Here is a 24,915-nt window from a genome sequence, read left to right on the forward strand (position 1 = left end):
ATGTAATATTTACTGAGGAGATGTAATATATATTGAGGATATGTAATATATATTGAGGAGATGTAATATTTACTAAGGAGTTGTAATATCTATTGAAGAGATGTAATATTTACTAAGGAGAGGTAATATCTATTGAGGAGATGTAATATTTACTAAGGAGTTGTAATATCTATTGAGGAGATGTAATATTTACTAAGGAGAGGTAATATCTATTGAGGAGATGTAATATTTACTAAGGAGAGGTAATGTCTATTGAGGAGATGTAATATTTACTAAGGAGATGTAATATTTACTAAGGAGAGGTAATATCTATTGAGGAGATGTAATATCTATTGAGGAGATGTAATATTTACTAAGGAGATGTAATATTTACTAAGGAGATGTAATATTTACTAAGGAGAGGTAATATCTATTGAGGAGATGTAATATATATTGAGGAGATGTAAGATTTACTAAGGAGAGGTACTATTTACTAAGGAGATGTAATATTTACTGAGGAGATGTAATATTTACTAAGGAGAGGTAATATCTATTGAGGAGATGTAATATGTAGGGCTTCAGAATTTTTACTACTTCACTATAAATTCCAGTTGCAGGTGTAGCAGTAAAACATAATCTCCAGGTGTCAGAGAACAAGCTGGGGTTTCGGTTCTGCTATAACGATCTATAGAGACAGTAAAACATAATCTCCAGGTATCAGAGAACAAGCTGAGGTTTTGGTTCCTAGGTTCTGCTACAAAAGAGACAAAGACCACACAGATGTCAGATCATAAAAAACTGCCTAAGAAATGGCACCCTATTCCCTATATAGTGCACTACTTTTAACCAGTGCCCATACAGCCCTGGTCAAAAGAAGTGTACTACGTAGTGAACCATTTCAGCCACAAGCAGAGTGAAAAGGAGAGGCTGACTACAGCTGTTCTTGTGTTGTGTTGTATTACAATGCCGTCTGAGGTTGCTACTGACCTATCCTTTCCCATGGTGATGTGAAACTCATGTAAGGAGATCAATATTAATGTGTTCTTAATAATGCAACAATCAAAGACGGAGGCAGTATTATACAGCCTGAGAATATGAAGAGCTGTGCCATTTGCATAAGCATCTACCAATCTGACTGGTTCTCTAAAAGACAGAACCTTTTCCATTTAGTGTCATAGCCTGAACAACAAACAATGCTTTTGAGGTTGCACACTTTGGAGAGAGGGACAGAGAGGGAGAGGGACAGAAAGAGAGGAGAGACAGAGGGAGAGGAACAGAGAGAGAGAGAGGAGAGAGAGAGGAGAGACAGAGCGAGAAAGAGAGGAGAGACGGAGAGGGAGAGGAACACAGAGAGAGAGGAGAGAGAGACAGACATAGAGAGAGAGAGGGACAGAGAGAGAAAGAGACAGGAGAGACAAAGAGAGAGGGACAGAGAGGGAGAGGAACAGGGAGAGAGGAGGGACAGAGAGAGAAAGAGAGGAGAGACAGAGACAGAGGAGCAGAGAGAGAGAGAGAGAGAGAGAGAGAGAGAGGAGGGACACACAGAGACAGAGACAGAGAGAGACAGAGACAGAGAGAGAGAGAGAGAGAGAGAGGAGGGACAGAGAGAGAAAGAGAGAGGAACAGAGAGAGAGAGCGAGAGAGTGAGAGAGAGGAGGGACACACAGAGGCAGAGACAGAGAGAGACAGAGACAGAGACAGAGACAGAGAGAGGTGTTTAACTGGCCCACAACTCCACCCTGGACTTGAACAGCCTTTATGACCAAGTCCACCTATACAAGGCAGTAGTGCCCACCTGCACCCGGACCCTAAAGAACATCGCCCTCAACCGCAGCCCCAACACCTGACACTGGAGCAACAGATCAATAGACACCCTGCCCAGACCAAGGACTGATCACCCCAATCCACAAAAGTGGAGACAAATTTGACCCCAATAACTACTGTGGGATATGCGTCAACAGCAACCTTGAGAAAATCCTCTGCATTGTCATTAACAGCAGACTAGTTCATTTCCTCAGTGAAAACAATGTACTGAGCAAATGTCAAATTGTCTTTTCACCAAATTACCGTACGACAGACCACGTATTCACCCTGCACACCCTAACTGACAAACAAACAAACCAAAACAAAAGTAAAGTCTTCTCATGCTTTGTTGAATTCAAAAAAGATTTTGACACGCATGAGGGTTTGCAAACACCAAATTGAGACTCTGCATGCAGAATTCTGCAAAAATATCCTCTGTGTACAACGTAAAACCCCAAATAATGCATGCAGAGCAGAATTAGCCCGAAACCTGCAAATGATCAAAATCTAGAAAAGAGCCTCTTTGGGCTATGTTCAAGCCCGGATGAAAACCGTACCAATAGTAAACGGACTGTTACTCGGGCCCAGAAGGTAGGATATGCATATGCATGGTAGTATTGGATTGAAACCATTATAAAGTTTCTACAACTTTTAAAATAATGTCTGTGAGTATAACATACAGTGCCTTGCGAAAGTATTTGGCCCCCTTGAACTTTGCGACCTTTTGCCACATTTCAGGCTTCAAACATAAAGATATAAAACTGTATTTTTTTGTGAAGAATCAACAACAAGTGGGACACAATCATGAAGTGGAACGACATTTATTGGATATTTCAAACTTTTTAAACAAATCAAAAACTGAAAAATTGGGCGTGCAAAATTATAATTATTATCGAGAGACTGACATTTTTGCCCATTCCTCCTTGCAAAACAGCTCGAGCTCAGTGAGGTTGGAGGGAGAGCATTTGTGAACAGCAGTTTTCAGTTCTTTCCACAGATTCTCGATTGGATTCAGGTCTGGACTTTGACTTGGCCATTCTAACACCTGGATATGTTTATTTTTGAACCATTCCATTGTAGATTTTGCTTTATGTTTTGGATCATTGTCTTGTTGGAAGACAAATCTCCGTCCCAGTCTCAGGTCTTTTGCAGACTCCATCAGGTTTTCTTCCAGAATGGTCCTGTATTTGGCTCCATCCATCTTCCCATCAATTTTAACCATCTTCCCTGTCCCTGCTGAAGAAAAGCAGGCCCAAACCATGATGCTGCCACCACCATGTTTGACAGTGGGGATGGTGTGTTCAGGGTGATGCGCTGTGTTGCTTTTACGCCAAACATAACGTTTTGCATTGTTGCCAAAAAGTTCAATTTTGGTTTCATCTGACCAGAGCACCTTCTTCCACATGTTTGGTGTGTCTCCCAGGTGGCTTGTGGCAAACTTTAAACAACACTTTTTATGGATATCTTTAAGAAATGGCTTTCTTCTTGCCACTCTTCCATAAAGGCCAGATTTGTGCAATATACGACTGATTGTTGTCCTATGGACAGAGTCTCCCACCTCAGCTGTAGATCTCTGCAGTTCATCCAGAGTGATCATGGGCCTCTTGGCTGCATCTCTGATCAGTCTTCTCCTTGTATGAGCTGAAAGTTTAGAGGGACGGCCAGGTCTTGGTAGATTTGCAGTGGTCTGATACTCCTTCCATTTCAATATTATCGCTTGCACAGTGCTCCTTGGGATGTTTAAAGCTTGGGAAATCTTTTTGTATCCAAATCCGGCTTTAAACTTCTTCACAACAGTATCTCGGACCTGCCTGGTGTGTTCCTTGTTCTTCATGATGCTCTCCGCGCTTTTGACGGACCTCTGAGACTATCACAGTGCAGGTGCATTTATACGGAGACTTGATTACACACAGGTGGATTGTATTTATCATCATTAGTCATTTAGGTCAACATTGGATCATTCAGAGATCCTCACTGAACTTCTGGAGAGAGTTTGCTGCACTGAAAGTAAAGGGGCTGAATAATTTTGCACGCCAAATTTTTCTGTTTTTGATTTGTTAAAAAAGTTTGAAATATCCAATAAATGTTGTTCCACTTCATGATTGTGTCCCACTTGTTGTTGATTCTTCACAAAAAAATACAGTTATCTTTATCTTTATGTTTGAAGCCTGAAATGTGGCAAAAGGTCGCAAAGTTCAAGGGGGCCGAATACTTTCGCAAGGCACTGTAACTGATTTGGTAGGCAAAATCCAGAGGACAAACCATCCAGGGAAAACATTTTTGAGGTCATTGTGTTTTCCAATGCTTTTCTATGGGAAACCTGATTTATTAGGGCCCAAATTGCAGTTCCTATGGCTTCCACTAGATGTCAATAGTCTTTAGAAATTGTTCAATGTTGTTCTTTTGAGAAATGAAGAAGTAGTCCTATTCTTTCAATGTGTCACACAGGTAGACTTAAGTCTTTTGGTGTGAACAGGAGCACACTCCTCGTTATTTTTCTCCGGTTTTCGAAACAGTTTATCCCAGTTTATCCATCTTAAATTTGAGTGATTATTTACATTTTAGGTTGGATTAGAAATGTTGTTTGAAATATTTGGACCAAGTTTTCAGGGGACTCATTAGATACTTTGTAGTCATGTTGGAACCGGTGTATTTCTGAATCAAACGCTCCAAATAAATGGACATTTTGGGGACATAAAGAAGGACTTTATCGAACAAAACGACCATTCATTGTGTCACTGAGACATTTGAGATTGCAAAAAGAAAATCTTCAAAGGTAAGGCATTTATTATATTGCTATTTCTGACTTTCGTGTCGCACCTGCCTGGTTGAAAAATGGTTTTCATGGTTTTGTATGCGGGGCGCTGTCCTCAGATAATCGCATGGTGTGCTTTCGCCATTTCGCCTTTTTGAAATCTGACACAGAGGCTGGATTAACAAGAAGTTAAGCTTTATTTTGATGTATTACACTTGTATTTATATGAATGTTAAATATTTATATTTCTGTAGTTTGTATTTGGCGTACTGCAATTTCACCGGATGTTGTCAAATCTATCCCGGTAACGGGATTCGAGCGGGATTCGAGCTGAAGGGATCCCTAAGAGGTTTATTCTACAACCACCTAAAAGGAAGCGATTCCCAAACCTTCCATAACAAAGCCATCCCCTACAGAGAGATGAACCTGGAGAAGAGTCCCCTAAGCAAGCTGGTCCTGGGGCTCAGTTCACAAACACAAACAGTCCCCACAGAGCCCCAAGACAGCAGCACAATTAGACCCAACCAAATCATGAGAAAACAAAAAAATAATTACTTGACACATTGGGAAGAATTAACAAAAAAACAGAGCAAACTAGAATTCTATTTGGCCCTAAACAGAGTACACAGTTGCAGAATACCTGACCACTGTGACAGACCTAAACTTAAGGAAAGCTTTGACTATGTACAGACTCAGTGAATAGAGACTTACTATTGAAAAAGGCCGCCGTAGGCAGAACTGGCTCTCAAGAGAAAACAGGCTATGTGCTCACTGCCCACAAAATGTGGTGGAAACTGAGCTGCACTTCCTAACTTCCTGCCCAATGTATGACCATATTAGAGACACATATTTCCTTCAGATTACACAGATCCACAAATAATTCAAAAACAAAACTAATTTTGATGAAGTCCCATATCTACAGTGTGACATCACAGGAGCAAGATGGTGACCTGTTTCCACAAGAAAAGGTCAACCAGTGAAGAACAAACACCATTGTGAATACAACCATATTTATGTTTAATACGTTTCCCTTGTGTACTTTAACTATTTGCATCGTTACAACACTGTATGTAGACATAATATGACATTTGAAATGTCTTTATTCTTTCGGAACTTCTGTGAGTGTAATGTTTACTGTGGATTTTTATTGTTTATTTCAATTTTGTTTATTATCTGCTTCACTTGCTTTGGCAACGTTAACATATGTGTCCCATGTCAATAAAGAGCAATGTTAACATATGTTTCCCCTGTCAATAAAGAGCAATGTTAACATATGTTTCCCCTGTCAATAAAGAGCAATGTTAACATATGTTTCCCCTGTCAATAAAGTGCTTAAATTAAAATTGAAAATGAACTGAGAGAGAGAAAGAGAGAACAAAGGGGTAAAGTGGGAGAGGGTCCACCTGCTTCTCCGTTCAAGCTTCTCAGCCCAAGTGTGAAGGTCAGCAGCTCATAATATCAAAACAAAGAGAGAGAAAATGTCCTAGGGGGCCAGTAACACAGCGCAGAGCGGGCCAGTAACACAGAGTGGAGTGGGCCAGTAACATAGAGTGGAGTGGGCCAGTAACACAAAGTGGAGTGGGCCAGTAACACAGAGTGGAGTGGGCCAGTAACACAGAGTGGAGTGGGCCAGTAACATAGAGCGGAGTGGGCCAGTAACACAGAGTGGAGTGGGCCAGTAACAAAGAGTGGAGTGGGCCAGTAACATAGAGCGGAGTGGGCCAGTAACACAGAGTGGAGTGGGCCAGTAACAAAGAGTGGAGTGGGCCAGTAACACAAAGTGGAGTGGGCCAGTAACATAGAGCGGAGTGGGCCAGTAACATAGAGCGGAGTGGGCCAGTAACATAGAGCGGAGTGGGCCAGTAACATAGAGCGGAGTGGGCCTGTAACATAGAGCGGAGTGGGCCAGTAACATAGAGCGGAATGGGCCAGTAACCCAGAGTGGAGGGGGCCAGTAACATAGAGTGGAGGGGGCCAGTAACACAGCGCAGAGCGGGCCAGTAACACAGCGCAGAGCGGGCCAGTAACACAGAGTGGAGGGGGCCAGTAACACAGCACAGAGCGGGCCAGTAACACAGAGTGGAGTGGGCCAGTAACATAGAGTGGAGTGGGCCAGTAACACAAAGTGGAGTGGGCCAGTAACACAGAGTGGAGTGGGCCAGTAACAAAGAGTGGAGTGGGCCAGTAACACAAAGTGGAGTGGGCCAGTAACATAGAGCGGAGTGGGCCAGTAACATAGAGCGGAGTGGGCCAGTAACATAGAGCGGAGTGGGCCAGTAACATAGAGCGGAGTGGGCCAGTAACCCAGAGTGGAGTGGGCCAGTAACACAGAGTGGAGTGGGCCAGTAACATAGAGCGGAGTGGGCCAGTAACACAGAGTGGAGTGGGCCAGTAACACAGAGTGGAGTGGGCCAGTAACATAGAGCTGAGTGGGCCAGTAACATAGAGTGGAGTGGGCCAGTAACATAGAGCGGAGTGGGCCAGTAACACAGAGCGGAGTGGGCCAGTAACATAGAGCGGAGTGGGCCAGTAACATAGAGTGGAGTGGGCCAGTAACATAGAGCGGAGTGGGCCAGTAACATAGAGCGGAGTGGGCCAGTAACACAGAGTGGAGTGGGCCAGTAACATAGAGTGGAGTGGGCCAGTAACACAAAGTGGAGTGGGCCAGTAACACAGAGTGGAGTGGGCCAGTAACACAGAGTGGAGTGGGCCAGTAACATAGAGCGGAGTGGGCCAGTAACACAGAGTGGAGTGGGCCAGTAACAAAGAGTGGAGTGGGCCAGTAACATAGAGCGGAGTGGGCCAGTAACACAGAGTGGAGTGGGCCAGTAACAAAGAGTGGAGTGGGCCAGTAACACAAAGTGGAGTGGGCCAGTAACATAGAGCGGAGTGGGCCAGTAACATAGAGCGGAGTGGGCCAGTAACATAGAGCGGAGTGGGCCAGTAACATAGAGCGGAGTGGGCCTGTAACATAGAGCGGAGTGGGCCAGTAACATAGAGCGGAATGGGCCAGTAACCCAGAGTGGAGGGGGCCAGTAACATAGAGTGGAGGGGGCCAGTAACACAGCGCAGAGCGGGCCAGTAACACAGCGCAGAGCGGGCCAGTAACACAGAGTGGAGGGGGCCAGTAACACAGCACAGAGCGGGCCAGTAACACAGAGTGGAGTGGGCCAGTAACATAGAGTGGAGTGGGCCAGTAACACAAAGTGGAGTGGGCCAGTAACACAGAGTGGAGTGGGCCAGTAACAAAGAGTGGAGTGGGCCAGTAACACAAAGTGGAGTGGGCCAGTAACATAGAGCGGAGTGGGCCAGTAACATAGAGCGGAGTGGGCCAGTAACACAGAGCGGAGTGGGCCAGTAACATAGAGCGGAGTGGGCCAGTAACCCAGAGTGGAGTGGGCCAGTAACACAGAGTGAAGTGGGCCAGTAACATAGAGCGGAGTGGGCCAGTAACACAGAGTGGAGTGGGCCAGTAACACAGAGTGGAGTGGGCCAGTAACATAGAGCTGAGTGGGCCAGTAACATAGAGTGGAGTGGGCCAGTAACATAGAGCGGAGTGGGCCAGTAACACAGAGCGGAGTGGGCCAGTAACATAGAGCGGAGTGGGCCAGTAACATAGAGTGGAGTGGGCCAGTAACATAGAGCGGAGTGGGCCAGTAACATAGAGCGGAGTGGGCCAGTAACACAGAGTGGAGTGGGCCAGTAACATAGAGTGGAGTGGGCCAGTAACATAGAGCGGAGTGGGCCAGTAACATAGAGCGGAGTGGGCCAGTAACATAGAGCGGAGTGGGCCAGTAACACAAAGTGGAGCGGGCCAGTAACACAGAGCGGAGTGGGCCAGTAACATAGAGCGGAGTGGGCCAGTAACATAGAGCGGAGTGGGCCAGTAACATAGAGCGGAGTGGGCCAGTAACATAGAGCGGAGTGGGCCAGTAACACAGAGCGGAGTGGGCCAGTAACATAGAGCGGAGTGGGCCAGTAACACAGAGTGGAGTGGGCCAGTAACATAGAGTGGAGTGGGCCAGTAACACAAAGTGGAGTGGGCCAGTAACACAGAGTGGAGTGGGCCAGTAACACAGAGTGGAGTGGGCCAGTAACATAGAGCGGAGTGGGCCAGTAACACAGAGTGGAGTGGGCCAGTAACAAAGAGTGGAGTGGGCCAGTAACATAGAGCGGAGTGGGCCAGTAACACAGAGTGGAGTGGGCCAGTAACAAAGAGTGGAGTGGGCCAGTAACACAAAGTGGAGTGGGCCAGTAACATAGAGCGGAGTGGGCCAGTAACATAGAGCGGAGTGGGCCAGTAACAGAGAGCGGAGTGGGCCAGTAACATAGAGCGGAGTGGGCCTGTAACATAGAGCGGAGTGGGCCAGTAACATAGAGCGGAATGGGCCAGTAACCCAGAGTGGAGGGGGCCAGTAACATAGAGTGGAGGGGGCCAGTAACACAGCGCAGAGCGGGCCAGTAACACAGCGCAGAGCGGGCCAGTAACACAGAGTGGAGGGGGCCAGTAACACAGCACAGAGCGGGCCAGTAACACAGAGTGGAGTGGGCCAGTAACATAGAGTGGAGTGGGCCAGTAACACAAAGTGGAGTGGGCCAGTAACACAGAGTGGAGTGGGCCAGTAACAAAGAGTGGAGTGGGCCAGTAACACAAAGTGGAGTGGGCCAGTAACATAGAGCGGAGTGGGCCAGTAACATAGAGCGGAGTGGGCCAGTAACATAGAGCGGAGTGGGCCAGTAACATAGAGCGGAGTGGGCCAGTAACCCAGAGTGGAGTGGGCCAGTAACACAGAGTGGAGTGGGCCAGTAACATAGAGCGGAGTGGGCCAGTAACACAGAGTGGAGTGGGCCAGTAACACAGAGTGGAGTGGGCCAGTAACATAGAGCTGAGTGGGCCAGTAACATAGAGTGGAGTGGGCCAGTAACATAGAGCGGAGTGGGCCAGTAACACAGAGCGGAGTGGGCCAGTAACATAGAGCGGAGTGGGCCAGTAACATAGAGTGGAGTGGGCCAGTAACATAGAGCGGAGTGGGCCAGTAACATAGAGCGGAGTGGGCCAGTAACACAGAGTGGAGTGGGCCAGTAACATAGAGTGGAGTGGGCCAGTAACATAGAGCGGAGTGGGCCAGTAACATAGAGCGGAGTGGGCCAGTAACATAGAGCGGAGTGGGCCAGTAACACAAAGTGGAGCGGGCCAGTAACACAGAGTGGAGTGGGCCAGTAACATAGAGCGGAGTGGGCCAGTAACATAGAGCGGAGTGGGCCAGTAACATAGAGCGGAGTGGGCCAGTAACATAGAGCGGAGTGGGCCTGTAACATAGAGCGGAGTGGGCCAGTAACATAGAGCGGAGTAGGCCAGTACCGGTACCACAGTACTGTATGGTAGGTTAGTATTGTAGGGTAGCACTGTAGGGTAGTATGGTAGGGTAGCACTGTAGGGTAGTATGGCAGGGTAGTATGGTAGGGTAGTATGGTAAGGTACAAGGTAGGGTAGTATGGTAGGGTAGTATGGTAGGGTAGAATGGTAGGGTAGTATGGTAGGGTAGTATGGTAGGTTAGTATTGTAGGTTAGTATTGTAGGGTAGCACTGTAGGGTAGTATGGTAGGGTAGTATGGTAGGGTAGTATTGTAGGGTAGTATGGTAGGGTAGTACGGTAGGGTAGAATAGTAGGGTAGCACTGTAGGGTAGTATGGTAGGGTAGTATGGTAGGGTAGTATAGTAGGGAACCACTGTAGGCTACCACGGTAGGGTAGTGTGGTAGGATAGAAAGGTATGGTAGCACTGTAGGGTAGTATAGTAGGGAACCACTGTAGGCTACCACATAAAGTAGTATGGTAGGGTAGAAAGGTAGGGTAGCACTGTAGGGTACCACATAGAGTAGTATGGTAGGGTAGAAAGGTAGGGTAGCACTGTAGCGTAGTATGGTAGGTTAGTACGGTAGTGTAGCACTGTAGGGTACCACGGTAGTGTAGCCTGATAGGGTATCACTTTAGGGTACCACATTAGGGTAGCACTGTAGGGTACCACGGTAGTGCAGCCTGATAGGATATCACTGTAGGGTACCACACTCCCTCCCTAACTCCATTTGTCCCAGGTAGCTAACAGAGGTTTTAGTAGTCAGCACCTCACCCCCCTAACTCCACTCTGATTTCAGAGGACCTACTCAATTTAGGTCTGGATACAAAAAGAATTGCTTCAGTTTTCCCTAAGTGCAGAGATAGCTTATCATCTCCAAGCCATTTTCTAATGTTAGTCAGCTCTGTGCTAAGTATGCTCTCCAACATAGTATTACTGTTGTGAGACACCAGAAGTGTAGAGTCATCTGCATAAAGAAAACGACGGCAAGAACAAGCTTCTTTCATATGGTTAATATACAGTAGAAACAGTAGAGGCCCAAGCATGCTCCCCTGCGGAATGCCACAACTCATTGGATTTGCCTGAGACAGTGAACCATTAACCTCTACTTCTTGCTCCCTTCCTGATAAATAGGACTTTACCCAGCCTAGAGGGATACTGCTTAACCCCAGTGCCTCCAGTTTGGAGATTAGGAGAAAGTGGTTAACTGTATCAAAGGCCTTCTGTAGGTCAAGCAGTACCATTCCACACATATTTCCCTCATCAATCTCTTTCCTGATGAAGTCAGTCAAGTAAAGTAGACATGAATCAGTGGAGTATGTTTTTCTAAAACCAGACTGGAAATCATACGTTAGATCCTGTTTGTTAACATATTCATACATTTGTTCATGTACAATTCTCTCCAGGATCTTTGATGTTACAGAGGATAGATACAGACTTATAATTCCCAGGGTCACACTTTATTCCCTTCTTATACAGAGGTATAACTTTAGCTTGTTTCATGTCCCTGGGAAAGCATATATCCTGCCCTAGAGAGATTAACGATATGCGTAATACAAGGGCCAATTTGCTCAGCAGAATCTATAAGAAACCTTGAATGAATATTATCCAGGCCTGTGGCTTTGGAGCATCTAAGCTCTGCTAGCATACTGGCCACTTTGGCTGTTGCTACCTTTGCAAAATAAATAGTTTGGCTGAATCCCTAACTCGGCATAATACTTCTTGACTTGGTCATTTACATACAAACCAACACTGGTGGGCAGCTTGCTAACCAGCCTGCTGGCAACAGAATTTTAAAAAGAGTTGAATTAATTGGCAACCTCTGCTTTTTCAAATACCATCTCCCCCTTTGATGTTCAGTCCAATACTGTTAAGTTTGTTGTTGGTAGTACAACTACAGCCTAGTTCCTTAAATGATTTCCAAACCATTTTAGGGTCATTTTAGTTCTCAATGATTTTCTCATCAAAGTAACCCCTCTTAGATTCATCCATCCTGCTATGTGCTTCATCCATCCTGCTCTGTGCTTCATCCATCCTGATCTGTGCTTCATCCATCCTGATCTGTGCTTCATCCATCCTGCTCTGTGCTTCATCCATCCTGTTCTGTGCTTCATCCATCCTGATCTGTGCTTCATCCATCCTGCTCTGTGCTTCATCCATCCTGCTCTGTGCTTCATCCATCCTGCTCTGTGCTTCATCCATCCTGCTCTGTGCTTCATCCATCCTGCTCTGTGCTTCATCCATCCTGCTCTGTGCTTCATCCATCCTGCTCTGTGCTTCATCCATCCTGCTCTGTGCTTCATTTATGTGACGTTTATATAGGACAAAATCATGCTGCTCTTGAGAGTTCTTACATTTTTTAAAGGCCTTATTCCTTGCTTGGATAGATTATGGAATCTCATGATTAAACCAAGGGCTAGATCTCTGCTTTACCCTGACCCATCTAATGGGAGCCATCACATTCACCACATCAAGGAATCTACATTTAAAGGCTTCTCAGGCACTGTCTACCCCTACACTATCCAGCACAGGTGACTCGTCAATTTTACCCACTTCATCCCTAAACATTTAAACACAGTATTTTGTTTGAGTAGTCTGATTCTAACAGTTTTGTGACACCTAAATATGTTTTTAAAAACCCTCCTTGTGTAAAATGTAATAACATGATCACTGATTCCATAGACTAGATTTATCAGACACCAATATTAAGTCAATTGTACTTTGCACTGTTTCCCATATCCTGGTGGGATCTTTAACCATGTGGGTCAGAGCAAGTGATCTACAGAAGAGCATAACTCTTTGAGCCTTCTTGTTTATTGTTTAAATCAAAGCATATATCCTGCCCTAGTGGCGTGCTCTTTTGAGTTTTGGAGCATGGTCCTTTTTCATCTTCATCTTCAGTTAACCATCCTAAAACTAGAGATGAGGAGGTGTTGTTGGTGTAACAGTAACGTTATAGGTCTACTAAGCTATGCTAATATATTATATAGATCTACTAAGCTATGCTATTATATTATATAGATCTACTAAGCTATGCTATTATATTATATAGGTCTACTAAGCTATGCTATTATATTATACAGATCTACTAAGCTATGCTATTATATTATATAGGTCTACTAAGCTATGCTATTATATTATATAAGTCTACTAAGCTATGCTATTATATTATATAGATCTACTAAGCTATGCTATTATGTTATATAGGTCTACTAAGCTATGCTATTATATTATATAGGTCTACTAAGCTATGCTATTATATTATATAGATCTACTAAGCTATGCTATTATATTATATAGGTCTACTAAGCTATGCTATTATATTATATAGGTCTACTAAGCTATGCTAATATATTATATAGATCTACTAAGCTATGCTATTATATTATATAGATCTACTAAGCTATGCTATTATATTATATAGGTCTACTAAGCTATGCTATTATATTATATAGGTCTACTAAGCTATGCTATTATATTATATAGGTCTACTAAGCTATGCTATTATGTTATATAGATCTACTAAGCTATGCTAATATATTATATAGATCTACTAAGCTATGCTATTATATTATATAGGTCTACTAAGCTATGCTATTATATTATATAGGTCTACTAAGCTATGCTATTATATTATATAGATCTACTAAGCTATGCTAATATATTATATAGATCTACTAAGCTATGCTATTATATTATATAGGTCTACTAAGCTATGCTATTATATTATATAGGTCTACTAAGCTATGCTATTATATTATATAGATCTACTAAGCTATGCTATTATATTATATAGGTCTACTAAGCTATGCTATTATATTTATTCAGTTATGTTATATAAAATACTAATTAATGTGATCTTGGAGACATCGATTCAGCTTTGATCTGACTTTACTAAATCAACACCATGGTGACACGTGATAATCTTCTATTTATAATCATCATAATAAGTGAGGAGTAGGACCTAATACTATGTGGCATAACTATTAGCAGACTTTAGTCTAGTAGACATAACACTATTAGTACACTATAGTCTAGTAGACATAATACTATTAGTACACTATAGTCTAGTAGACATAATACTAGTAGTAGGTTATAGTCTAGTAGACATAATACTAATAGTAGGTTATAGACTAGTAGACATAATACTAATAGCAGACTATAGTCTAGTAGACATAATACTAGTAGTAGGTTATAGTCTAGTAGACATAATACTAATAGTAGGTTATAGTCTAGTAGACATAATACTATTAGTACACTATAGTCTAGTAGACATAATACTAATAGTAGGTTATAGACTAGTAGACATAATACTAATAGTAGGTTATAGTCTAGTAGACATAATACTATTAGCAGACTATAGTCTAGTAGACATAATACTAATAGTAGGTTATAGTCTAGTAGACATAACACTAGTAATAGGCTATAGTCAATGCACTAGCTTAATATCAATGCACTGTCTGAGAGGAGAGCTTTATTGCGACTTTGTATTTAATTGTATTGTGTAGCTTACACACTGTATAATAAATAAGCTTTAATTTTATTAGCTTGAACACATGGTTATAACATACCCTATTACAGAATAACACATGGTTATAACATACCCTGTTACAGAATAACATGTGGTTATAACATACCCTATTACAGAATAACACATGGTTATAACATACCCTGTTACAGAATAACACATGGTTACAACATACCCTGTTACAGAATAACACATGGTTACAACATACCCTGTTACAGAATAACACATGGTTATAACATACCCTGTTACAGAATAACACATGGTTACAACATACCCTATTACAGAATAACATGTGGTTATAACATACCCTATTACAGAATAACACATGGTTACAACATACCCTATTACAGAATAACATGTGGTTATAACATACCCTGTTACAGAATAACACATGGTTACAACATACCCTGTTACAGAATAACACATGGTTATAACATACCCTATTACAGAATAACACATGGTTATAACATACCCTATTACAGAATAACACATGGTTACAACATACCCTATTACAGAATAACACATGGTTACAACATACCCTATTACAGAATAACATGTGGTTATAACATACCCTATTACAGAATAACACATGGTTACAACATACCCTATTACAGAATAACATGTGGTTATAACATACCCTGTTACAGAATAACACATGGTTACAACATACCCTGTAACAGAGTAAAATAAAACGGAGGTCGACTATCAGTTCAAATAATTTACTTGCATAGATTAACATAATATCAAATCAACAGACCAAGTAGTAGACACTAATCATTACTATGTAGAATTGCATGAAATTCATTTTAAAACAGCCATAAAATCAATACTTAAGTGTTGTGTATTCATGTGGCTCAATAAATTATAACCTAAATACATTATTACCCCCAACATGGCCAAATTCACATTTCCAATGCCTGACATACCAAGCTAGAACGGACCCGTTGTCTCATCCAATAGCCAATTTAGGCAAAATATCGCAAAGGGCTACAGCAACTTCCAGAGAAGGTCAGGCTCCTTGGGCTTTCTGGTGGCCACCCTGGTTTGGGTGTCCTCGGCCATAACAAAGGTGACATATCATTCTGGGTTCCACCGCGCAAGAGAGGTCCGTGGAGTTTTATGAACGGCAAGGCAGGTACACAGTGAATTAAGATGTTTGGTTTTTTTTTTCTTCAACGTTCTGATTGGCCAAAGTGGTCCAGCCTCAGATGGGCTTCCACAGTGTACACACAGCCTATAGGACTTCATCATTACCACCGCCAGAGAGAGGACAGGGAAGAAACCACCATGTGCCTCTAGTCTGCTATACATATTTATTTCGTTTTTCATTCTATCGTTTTTCATGGAATTGTAGTGGTTATTAAGTATAATTCATTTAGAATTTATCAGAATTAATTTAGTTTGAAATAGATTTACCAACTCCATGTATTATCCAATTGAAATACTTAGTCAGCCGCAACTGAATGTCTTCAACTGTTAATGTGACTTCTGCATTCAAGCCCTCTGAATCAGAGAGGTACGGAGGGCTGCCTTGCTCAATGGAAGATTTTTCCATCTTGTCTGTTCAGGGATTCGAAAGACCTTTCGCTTACTGGCCCAACGCTTATAACCCTTAAGGTTACCTCCGCACTCCGGCATAGCTCACTGTTTTCTTATTCTAAAATATTCCACTACAAGACTTTTCGCCGTAAATCAGAAGTTTTACTGTCGGTGGTCGACAGATAAATACGATTCAACGCATGAGATTGTACCATGGCAATGTGGAATAACCTTGAGTTTCACAGGGAGGGAGAAATGATGGACATTCTTTATGCAGAGAGAGAGAGAGAGAGAGTTAGAGAGAGAGAGCAGCATCACGTCTGTGTCCCAAATGGTACCATATCCCCATCGGGTCACAGTTAAACGTAGTGCACTACACAGGGAACAGAGTGCCATTTGGGACACATAGTGACAGGCCTTTAGCTGCTTGCTATGTTGAGGAGAAGGGGAGACCAGGAAGTAGGACTACAACACTTTGCTAATAAATATTCCAAGGGGAGGAATATTGAATTGTTTAACAGATCTGTTCCAACTTTCAACCGATGATAAATGATCATGGTGTGTAGCAGTTGGACTGTATGAAGTTGTCAAGAATACGTAAGGTCATACACACACACTGGCAAGCATGCACACAAACACACACAGACACACACAGACAGACAGAGAGAGACACGCACACACACACACACATTGGTAAGTCTGGTGACAGGCAGCAGGAGAGGCCAGAGGGCTGACCAGACTCAGCAGGCATCAGTATAATGTATTGATATCTCAGCAGACATCAGTAAAATGTATTGATATCTCAGCAGATATCAGTATAATGTATTGATATCTCAGTGTGTAACAGCAGACCCTATACCTCCTACAAACACATTACCCTCCTCCTCCTCCCTCCCTCCCTCCCTCCCTCCCTCCGTCCCTCCCTCCCTCCCTCCCTCCCTCCCTCCCTCCCTCCCTCCCTCCGTCCCTCCCTCCCTCCCTCCGTCCCTCCCTCCCTCCCTCCCTCCCTCCCTCCCTCCCTCCGTCCCTCCCTCCCTCCCTCCACCTTTTTTTCTTCCTAGGGGTAGATCATCTTTAAAATTGTAGTTTTCATCAATGTAATTGTCTTCATCATTTCCAATCCACCATATATCCACTATATACATTTTACGGACACAGTATATTTTGTTTGTTTTTAGTCCCATCCTTCAGCTACAGTCAACCCTTCCTATGCATCTCTAAACACCATCCAGTCCCATCCTTCAGCTACAGTCAACCCTTCCTATGCATCTCTGAACACAATCCAGTCCCATCCTTCAGCTACAGTCAACCCTTCCTATGCATCTCTGAACACCATCCAGTCCCATCCTTCAGCTACAGTCAACCCCTCCCGTCTATCTCTGAACACCATCCAGTCCCATCCTTCAGCTACAGTCAACCCTTCCTATGCATCTCTGAACACCATCCAGTCCCATCCTTCAGCTACAGTCAACCCTTCCTGTGCATCTCTGAACACCATCCAGTCCCATCCTTCAGCTACAGTCAACCCTTCCTATGCATCTCTGAACACCATCCAGTCCCATCCTTCAGCTACAGTCAACCCCTCCTATGCATCTCTGAACACCATCCAGTCCCATCCTTCAGCTACAGTCAACCCTTCCTATGCATCTCTGAACACAATCCAGTCCCATCCTTCAGCTACAGTCAACCCTTCCTATGCATCTCTGAACACCATCCAGTCCCATCCTTCAGCTACAGTCAACCCTTCCTATGCATCTCTGAACACCATCCAGTCCCATCCTTCAGCTACAGTCAACCCTTCCTATGCATCTCTGAACACCATCCAGTCCCATCCTTCAGCTACAGTCAACCCTTCCTATGCATCTCTGAACACCATCCAGTCCCATCCTTCAGCTACAGTCAACCCTTCCTATGCATCTCTGAACACCATCCAGTTTTCATTCCTCCACTTTTTGGTATAAGAACCAATGTATTCATCTTTAAAACGTATTTACTTCTCATCTGTATCTTATCCTTTCACCATAACACCCCATATACAACAAACACAACAACACAGTCTGTATATTCTCTAGCAGCAACAGTCCACTGGCTGATAATAGTGGAACATAAGCTTCCTGTAGGCATGGCAATAAGGCTTTTATGACCTGCACTCCTGGGGAAACTGTAAGCAAAGGGGCACAGTCGCCCCTGGCCTCGCGATCGCTATGCTTCCTTGGCTTGTGATGATGTTTTGGAGCCTGGCCACAGGACTACTGGAGGAAGAGAATGGTGCAACACAAATGGCACCCTATTCTTACACCCTCTCCCCATCGGGCTCTGGTCAAAAGTAGTGCACTATATAGGGAATAGGGTGCCAACCATGGTCTAAAGTAGTGTATTACATAGGGAATAGGGTGTTGTTTGGGATACGGACATGGTGTTAGGCTGCTTCCAATCACCCCACTACCAGGGCAGCTAAGCACAGAGTTAAGGGTACTTCCCATTCAGGAGTCAGACAGCAGTTACAGGGCCTTCAAAAGCTTTTCATACTCCTGGACTTATTCCACATGTGTTGTGTTACAGCCTGAATTCAACATGGATTACATATTTATTTTTCTTACCCATCTACACACAATACATCATGATGACAAAGTGAAAACATGTTTTTAGAAATGTTAGCAAATTAATTGAAAATGAAATAAAGAAATATCAAATGTACATAACTATTCAAAATCCTGAGTCAATACCTTGCAGAAGCGCCATTGGCAGTGATTACAGCTGTGAGTCTTTCTGGGTCTCTAAGAGCTTTGCACAATTGGATAATGCAATATTTGCACATTATTTTTTTTTAAATACATCAAGCTCTGTCAAATTGTTTGTTGATCATTGCTTGACAACCATTTTCAAGCAGATTTAAGTCAAAACTGTAATTCGGCCACTCAGGAACATTCACTGTCTTCTTGGTAAGCAACTCCAGTGTAGATTTGGCCTTGTGCTTTAGCTTATTGTCCTGCTGAAAGGTGAATTGATCTCCCAGTATCTGCTGGGGAGCAGATTGAACCAGGTTTTCCTCTAAGATTTTGCCTGTGCTTAGCTCTATTCCATTTATTTTTCATCCTGAAAAACTCCCCAGTCTGTAATGATTACAAGCATACCCATAACATGATGCAGCCACCACTATAGTTGAAAATATGGAGAGCGGTACTCAGTAATGTGTTTTATTGGATTTGCCCCAAATATAACACTTTGTATTCAGGAGAGATGCTATCTATATATACTATATATGTACTGCTATCTATATAATATATATACTGCTATTTATATATACTATATATACTGCTATCTATATATATATATATATATATATAAACTGCTATATATATATACTGCTATCTATATATACTATATATATGTACTGCTATCCATATATAATATATGTACTGCTATCTCTATCTCTCTCTCTCTCTCTATATATATATATATATATACTGCTATCTATATATACCATATATATATTGCTATCTATATATAATATATATGTATATATATATATATATATATATACACAGTGGGGCAAAAAAGTATTTAGTCAGTCACCAATAGTGCAAGTTCTCCCACTTAAAAAGATGAGAGAGGCCTGTAATTTTCATCATAGGTATATATATATATAGCAGTAGTAGTAGTAGTATAGCAAAATATCCCCGTCATAGCCCAACTTGTCCCGGAGATTGCATTCACGATAAACGCTGCATAGAGAGAGATACTCACAGGCAAACTGTATATAATACTGTGTGTAAATGGAGAGATCAGAGAGAGAGATACTCACAGGCAAACTGTAGCAGTGCATCCCGACTCAGGACCGTCCCATAGCTGTTCTCCGCCTTACACTGGTATCTCCCATAGTCTGCCGTCTCGCTGGCGTTGGTTATTATCAAGTTGCCGTCGATCAAGCTGTAACGGTTCTCTGCCTCCACTACTGTTCCATTGATGAACCAACTGCAGACATAAACAATGATAGCAAAGGGCAGGGTTACATGTAGAATCTGTGGCTCCATTTCTTATGAATATGGACAGATAGAGAGAGACAGAGATATACATAGATAGAGAAAGGCAGAGATAGACAGAGAAAGAAATGGAGATGGATAGAGAGAGAGAGGGAGAGAGAGAGAGAGAGAGAGAGAGAGAGAGAGAGAGATGGACAGAGACAGAGAGCGGGAGAGAGATGGAAAGAGAGAGTGAGATGGAAAGAGAGAGAGAGAGATGGTCAGAGATATTGACAGAGAGAGAGAAAGATGGACATACAGAGAGAGAGAGGGCAACATTTCAATTGGCTATATTAAAACTGTTTAATTTGATCCTGAGTGTAGGTTATTTCCCTGACATCTGGAATCAAGGACTCATAACCCCAATCTTTAAGAACAGAGACAAATTTGACCCTAACAATTACAGAGGTATTTGTGTGAACAGTACCCTGGGAAAGGTTTTCTGTAGTATTATAAATGTAATTAATAAGCACAATGTCTTGAGTAAAAGCCTAATTGAATTTATACCAAACATCACATGACTGATGATATTTACACACCCTACACACCCTGATAGATAAACATGTCCACCAAAATAATACCAACATACACGCTTGCTTCATCGACTTCCAAAAAGCATTTGATTCTATTTGGCACACAGGACTGTTCTACAAAGTTTTTGAAAGTGGTGTAGCGGGTAAAACATATGACATAATTAAATCAATGTATACTGGCAATACGTGCAGCATTAAAAATGGGCAAGAAAATAACAACATTCTTTAACCAGGGTCTAAAACTAATTGAATGTGTCATTGAACCAATTGCACTTCATGCCAGCGAGGTGTGGGGTCCACTTGCAAAACAAGATTTCACCAAATGGGACAAACACCCCATTGAAACCAAGCATGTAGAGGTATGTAAGATTCTCCTACATGTCCAGAGGAAAACTACAAACCCTGCATGCAGGGCAGAATTAGGCCTATATCCACTAATAATAAAAACTAAAAAAATAGCAATTCAGTTTAGGAAACATCTAAAATACAGTGACCCCCTCTCATATCATTACCAAGCCCTGCAATGCCAAGAGCTGAGCAAAGACAATAGTCCCCCCATCCAGCTGGTCCTGGGGCCGAGTTCACATACCTGTACAGGATTAGAGATAGAGATATAGTCATACCTGTCTACAGGTACAGGGTTAAAGATAGAGATAGAGTCATACCTGTATACAGGTACAGGGTTAGAGATAGAGATAGAGTTATACCTGTCTACAGGTACAGGGTTAAAGATAGAGATAGAGTCATACCTGTATACAGGTACAGGATTAGAGATAGAGATATAGTCATACCTGTCTACAGGTACAGGGTTAAAGATAGAGATAGAGTCATACCTGTCTACAGGTACAGGGTTAAAGATAGAGATAGAGTCATACCTGTATACAGGTACAGGGTTAGAGATAGAGATAGAGTTATACCTGTATACAGGTACAGGGTTAGAGATAGAGATAGAGTTATACCTGTATACATGTACAGGGTTAAAGATAGAGATAGAGTCATACCTGTATACAGGTACAGGGTTAAAGATAGAGATAGAGATAGAGTTATACCTGTATACAGGTACAGGGTTAGAGATAGAGATAGAGTTATACCTGTATACAGGTACAGGGTTAGAGATAGAGATATAGTCATACCTGTCTACAGGTACAGGGTTAAAGATAGAGATATAGTCATACCTATATACAGGTACAGGGTTAGAGATAGAGTCATACCTGTCTACAGGTACAGGGTTAGAGATAGAGATAGAGTCATACCTGTCTACAGGTACAGGGTTAGAGATAGAGATAGAGTCATACCTGTATACAGGTACAGGGTTAGAGATAGAGATAGAGTCATTCCTGTATACAGGTACAGGGTTAGAGATAGAGATAGAGTCATACCTGTATACAGGTACAGGGTTGCCTCTGGCTTCACAGCTCATCATAACTTTCTTCTCTTCAGAGTCCAACGCAAAGACGGCATCATGTGGTTCCTGGACGAACACCGGCCCAAACTCTTCACGCTCTGGAAGATGTAGAAGATAATGAGGAGTTAAGAAAAAAGAGGGTCACATTGAAGAAGAAAGCAAGACAAAATACACCAAATGCCAAAAGGCATTTCTTATTTTTTTGTGTGTGTATGTGTAAAACAACCCTTCCTTTTTTAAAGGGAGTAACACCAACACTAAATCAGATGATTTCAGAGGGAGCAACACCAACACTAAATCAGATGATTTCAGAAGGAGTATCACCAACACTAAATCAGATGATTTTAGAGGGAGCAACACCAACACTAAATCAGATGATTTCAGAGGGAGTAACACCAACACTAAATCATTCAGCACTAAATCAGATGATTTCAGAGGGAGTAACACCAACACTAAATCAGATGATTTCAGAAGGAGTATCACCAACACTAAATCAGATGATTTTAGAAGGAGTAACACCAACACTAAATCATTCAGCACTAAATCAGATGATTTCAGAGGGAGCAACACCAACACTAAATCAGATGATTTCAGAAGGAGTATCACCAACACTAAATCAGATGATTTTAGAAGGAGTATCACCAACACTATATCAGATGATTTTATAAGGAGTAACACCAACACTAAATCAGATGATTTTAGAGGGAGCAACACCAACACTAAATCAGATGATTTTAGAAGGAGTAACACCAACACTGAATCATTCAGCACTAAATCAGATGATTTCAGAGGGAGCAACACCAACACTAAATCAGATGATTTCAGAAGGAGTATCACCAACACTAAATCAGATGCTTTTAGAAGGAGTATCACCAACACTATTTCAGATGATTTTATAAGGAGTAACACCAAAACTAAATCAGATGATTTTAGAAGGAGTATCACCAACACTAAATCATTCAGCACTAAATCAGATGATTTCAGAGGGAGTATCACCAACACTAAATCAGATGATTTTAGAAGGAGTAACACCAACACTAAATCATTCAGCACTAAATCAGATGATTTCAGAGGGAGCAACACCAACACTAAATCAGATGATTTTAGAAGGAGTATCACCAACACTAAATCAGATGATTTTAGAAGGAGTAACACCAACACTAAATCAGGTGATTTCAGAAGGAGTATCACCAACACTAAATCAGATGATTTTAGAAGGAGTAACACCAACACTAAATCATTCAGCACTAAATCAGATGATTTCAGAGGGAGCAACACCAACACTAAATCAGATGATTTTAGAAGGAGTATCACCAACACTAAATCAGATGATTTTAGAAGGAGTAACACCAACACTAAATCATTCAGCACTATATCAGATGATTTTAGGAGTATCACCAACACTAAATCAGATGATTTTAGAAGGAGTAACACCAAGACTAAATCAGATGATTTTAGAAGGAGTAACACCAACACTAAATCAGATGATTTTAGAGGGAGCAACACCAACACTAAATCAGATGATTTTAGAAGGAGTATCACCAACACTAAATCAGATGATTTTAGAAGGAGTAACACCAACACTAAATCAGATGATTTTAGAAGGAGTAACACCAACACTAAATCAGATGATTTTAGAGGGAGCAACACCAACACTAAATCAGATGATTTTAGAGGGAGCAACACCAACACTAAATCAGATGATTTTAGAAGGAGTAACACCAACACTAAATCAGATGATTTTAGAAGGAGTATCACCAACACTAAATCATTCAGCACTAAATCAGATGATTTCAGAGGGAGTATCACCAACACTAAATCAGATGATTTTAGAAGGAGTAACACCAACACTAAATCATTCAGCACTAAATCAGATGATTTCAGAGGGAGCAACACCAACACTAAATCTGATGATTTTAGAAGGAGTATCACCAACACTAAATCAGATGATTTTAGAGGGAGCAACACCAACACTAAATCAGATGATTTCAGAAGGAGTATCACCAACACTAAATCATTCAGCACTAAATCAGATGATTTCAGAAGGAGTATCACCAACACTAAATCAGATGATTTTAGAAGGAGTATCACCAACACTAAATCAGATGATTTCAGAAGGAGTATCACCAACACTAAATCAAATGATTTTAGAAGGAGTATCACCAACACTAAATCAGATGATTTTAGAAGGAGTAACACCAACACTAAATCAGATGATTTCAGAAGGAGTAACACCAACACTAAATCAGATGATTTCAGAAGGAGTATCACCAACACTAAATCAGATGATTTTAGAAGGAGTATCACCAACACTAAATCAGATGATTTTAGAAGGAGTATCACCAACACTAAATCAGATGATTTTAGAAGGAGTATCACCAACTTTAAATCAGATGATTTTAGAGGGAGTATCACCAACACTAAATCAGATGATTTTAGAGGGAGTATCACCAACACTAAATCATTCACCTGCACATCAGAGAGTGCGGCACTAAGACGGCACTCAATGAGCTGTATACGGCCATAAGCAAACAGGAAAACGCTCATCCAGAGGCGGCGCTCCTAGTGGCCGGGGGCTTTAATGCAGGAAATCTTAAATCCGTTTTACCTAAAAATCTCTATTGCACTCCACACTGCCATTTCCCACCTGGACAAAGGGAACACCTATGTGAGAATGCTATTGATTGACTACAGCTCATCGTTCAACACCAAAGTTCCCTCAAAGCTCATCACTAAGCTAAGGACACTGGGACTAAACACCTCCCTCTGCAACTGGATCCTGGACTTCCTGACGGGCCGCACCCAGGTGGTAAGAGTAGGTAACAACACATCCGCCACGCTGATCCTTAACACAGGGGACCCTCAGGGGTGCGTGCTCAGCCCTCTCCTGTACTCCCTTTTCACTCATGACTGCACGGCCAGGCACGACTCCAAAACCATCATTAAGTTTGCTGATCACACAGCAGGGGTATGTATGCCTGATCATCGACAACGA

The 24,915-nt window shown here is 42.2% G+C and overlaps 1 protein-coding gene across 1 annotated transcript in view; it reads right to left on the reverse strand.

Annotated features, from left to right (window-relative positions):
* LOC139385502 (contactin-5-like) overlaps window positions 1-24,915 on the reverse strand; it is a 535,984-nt gene that overhangs the window by 313,324 nt on the left and 197,745 nt on the right. Inside the window, exons 4-5 of the mRNA XM_071130610.1 lie at window positions 21,895-22,018; window positions 19,766-19,935 (exon numbers count right to left, since the gene is read on the reverse strand). Coding sequence (XP_070986711.1) covers window positions 19,766-19,935; window positions 21,895-22,018 — 294 coding nt within the window. The remainder of the gene's footprint in view (window positions 1-19,765; window positions 19,936-21,894; window positions 22,019-24,915) is intronic.

This window comes from Oncorhynchus clarkii, chromosome 27, assembly GCF_045791955.1.
Source record: "Oncorhynchus clarkii lewisi isolate Uvic-CL-2024 chromosome 27, UVic_Ocla_1.0, whole genome shotgun sequence".
NCBI classification, from domain to species: Eukaryota; Metazoa; Chordata; class Actinopteri; order Salmoniformes; family Salmonidae; genus Oncorhynchus; species Oncorhynchus clarkii.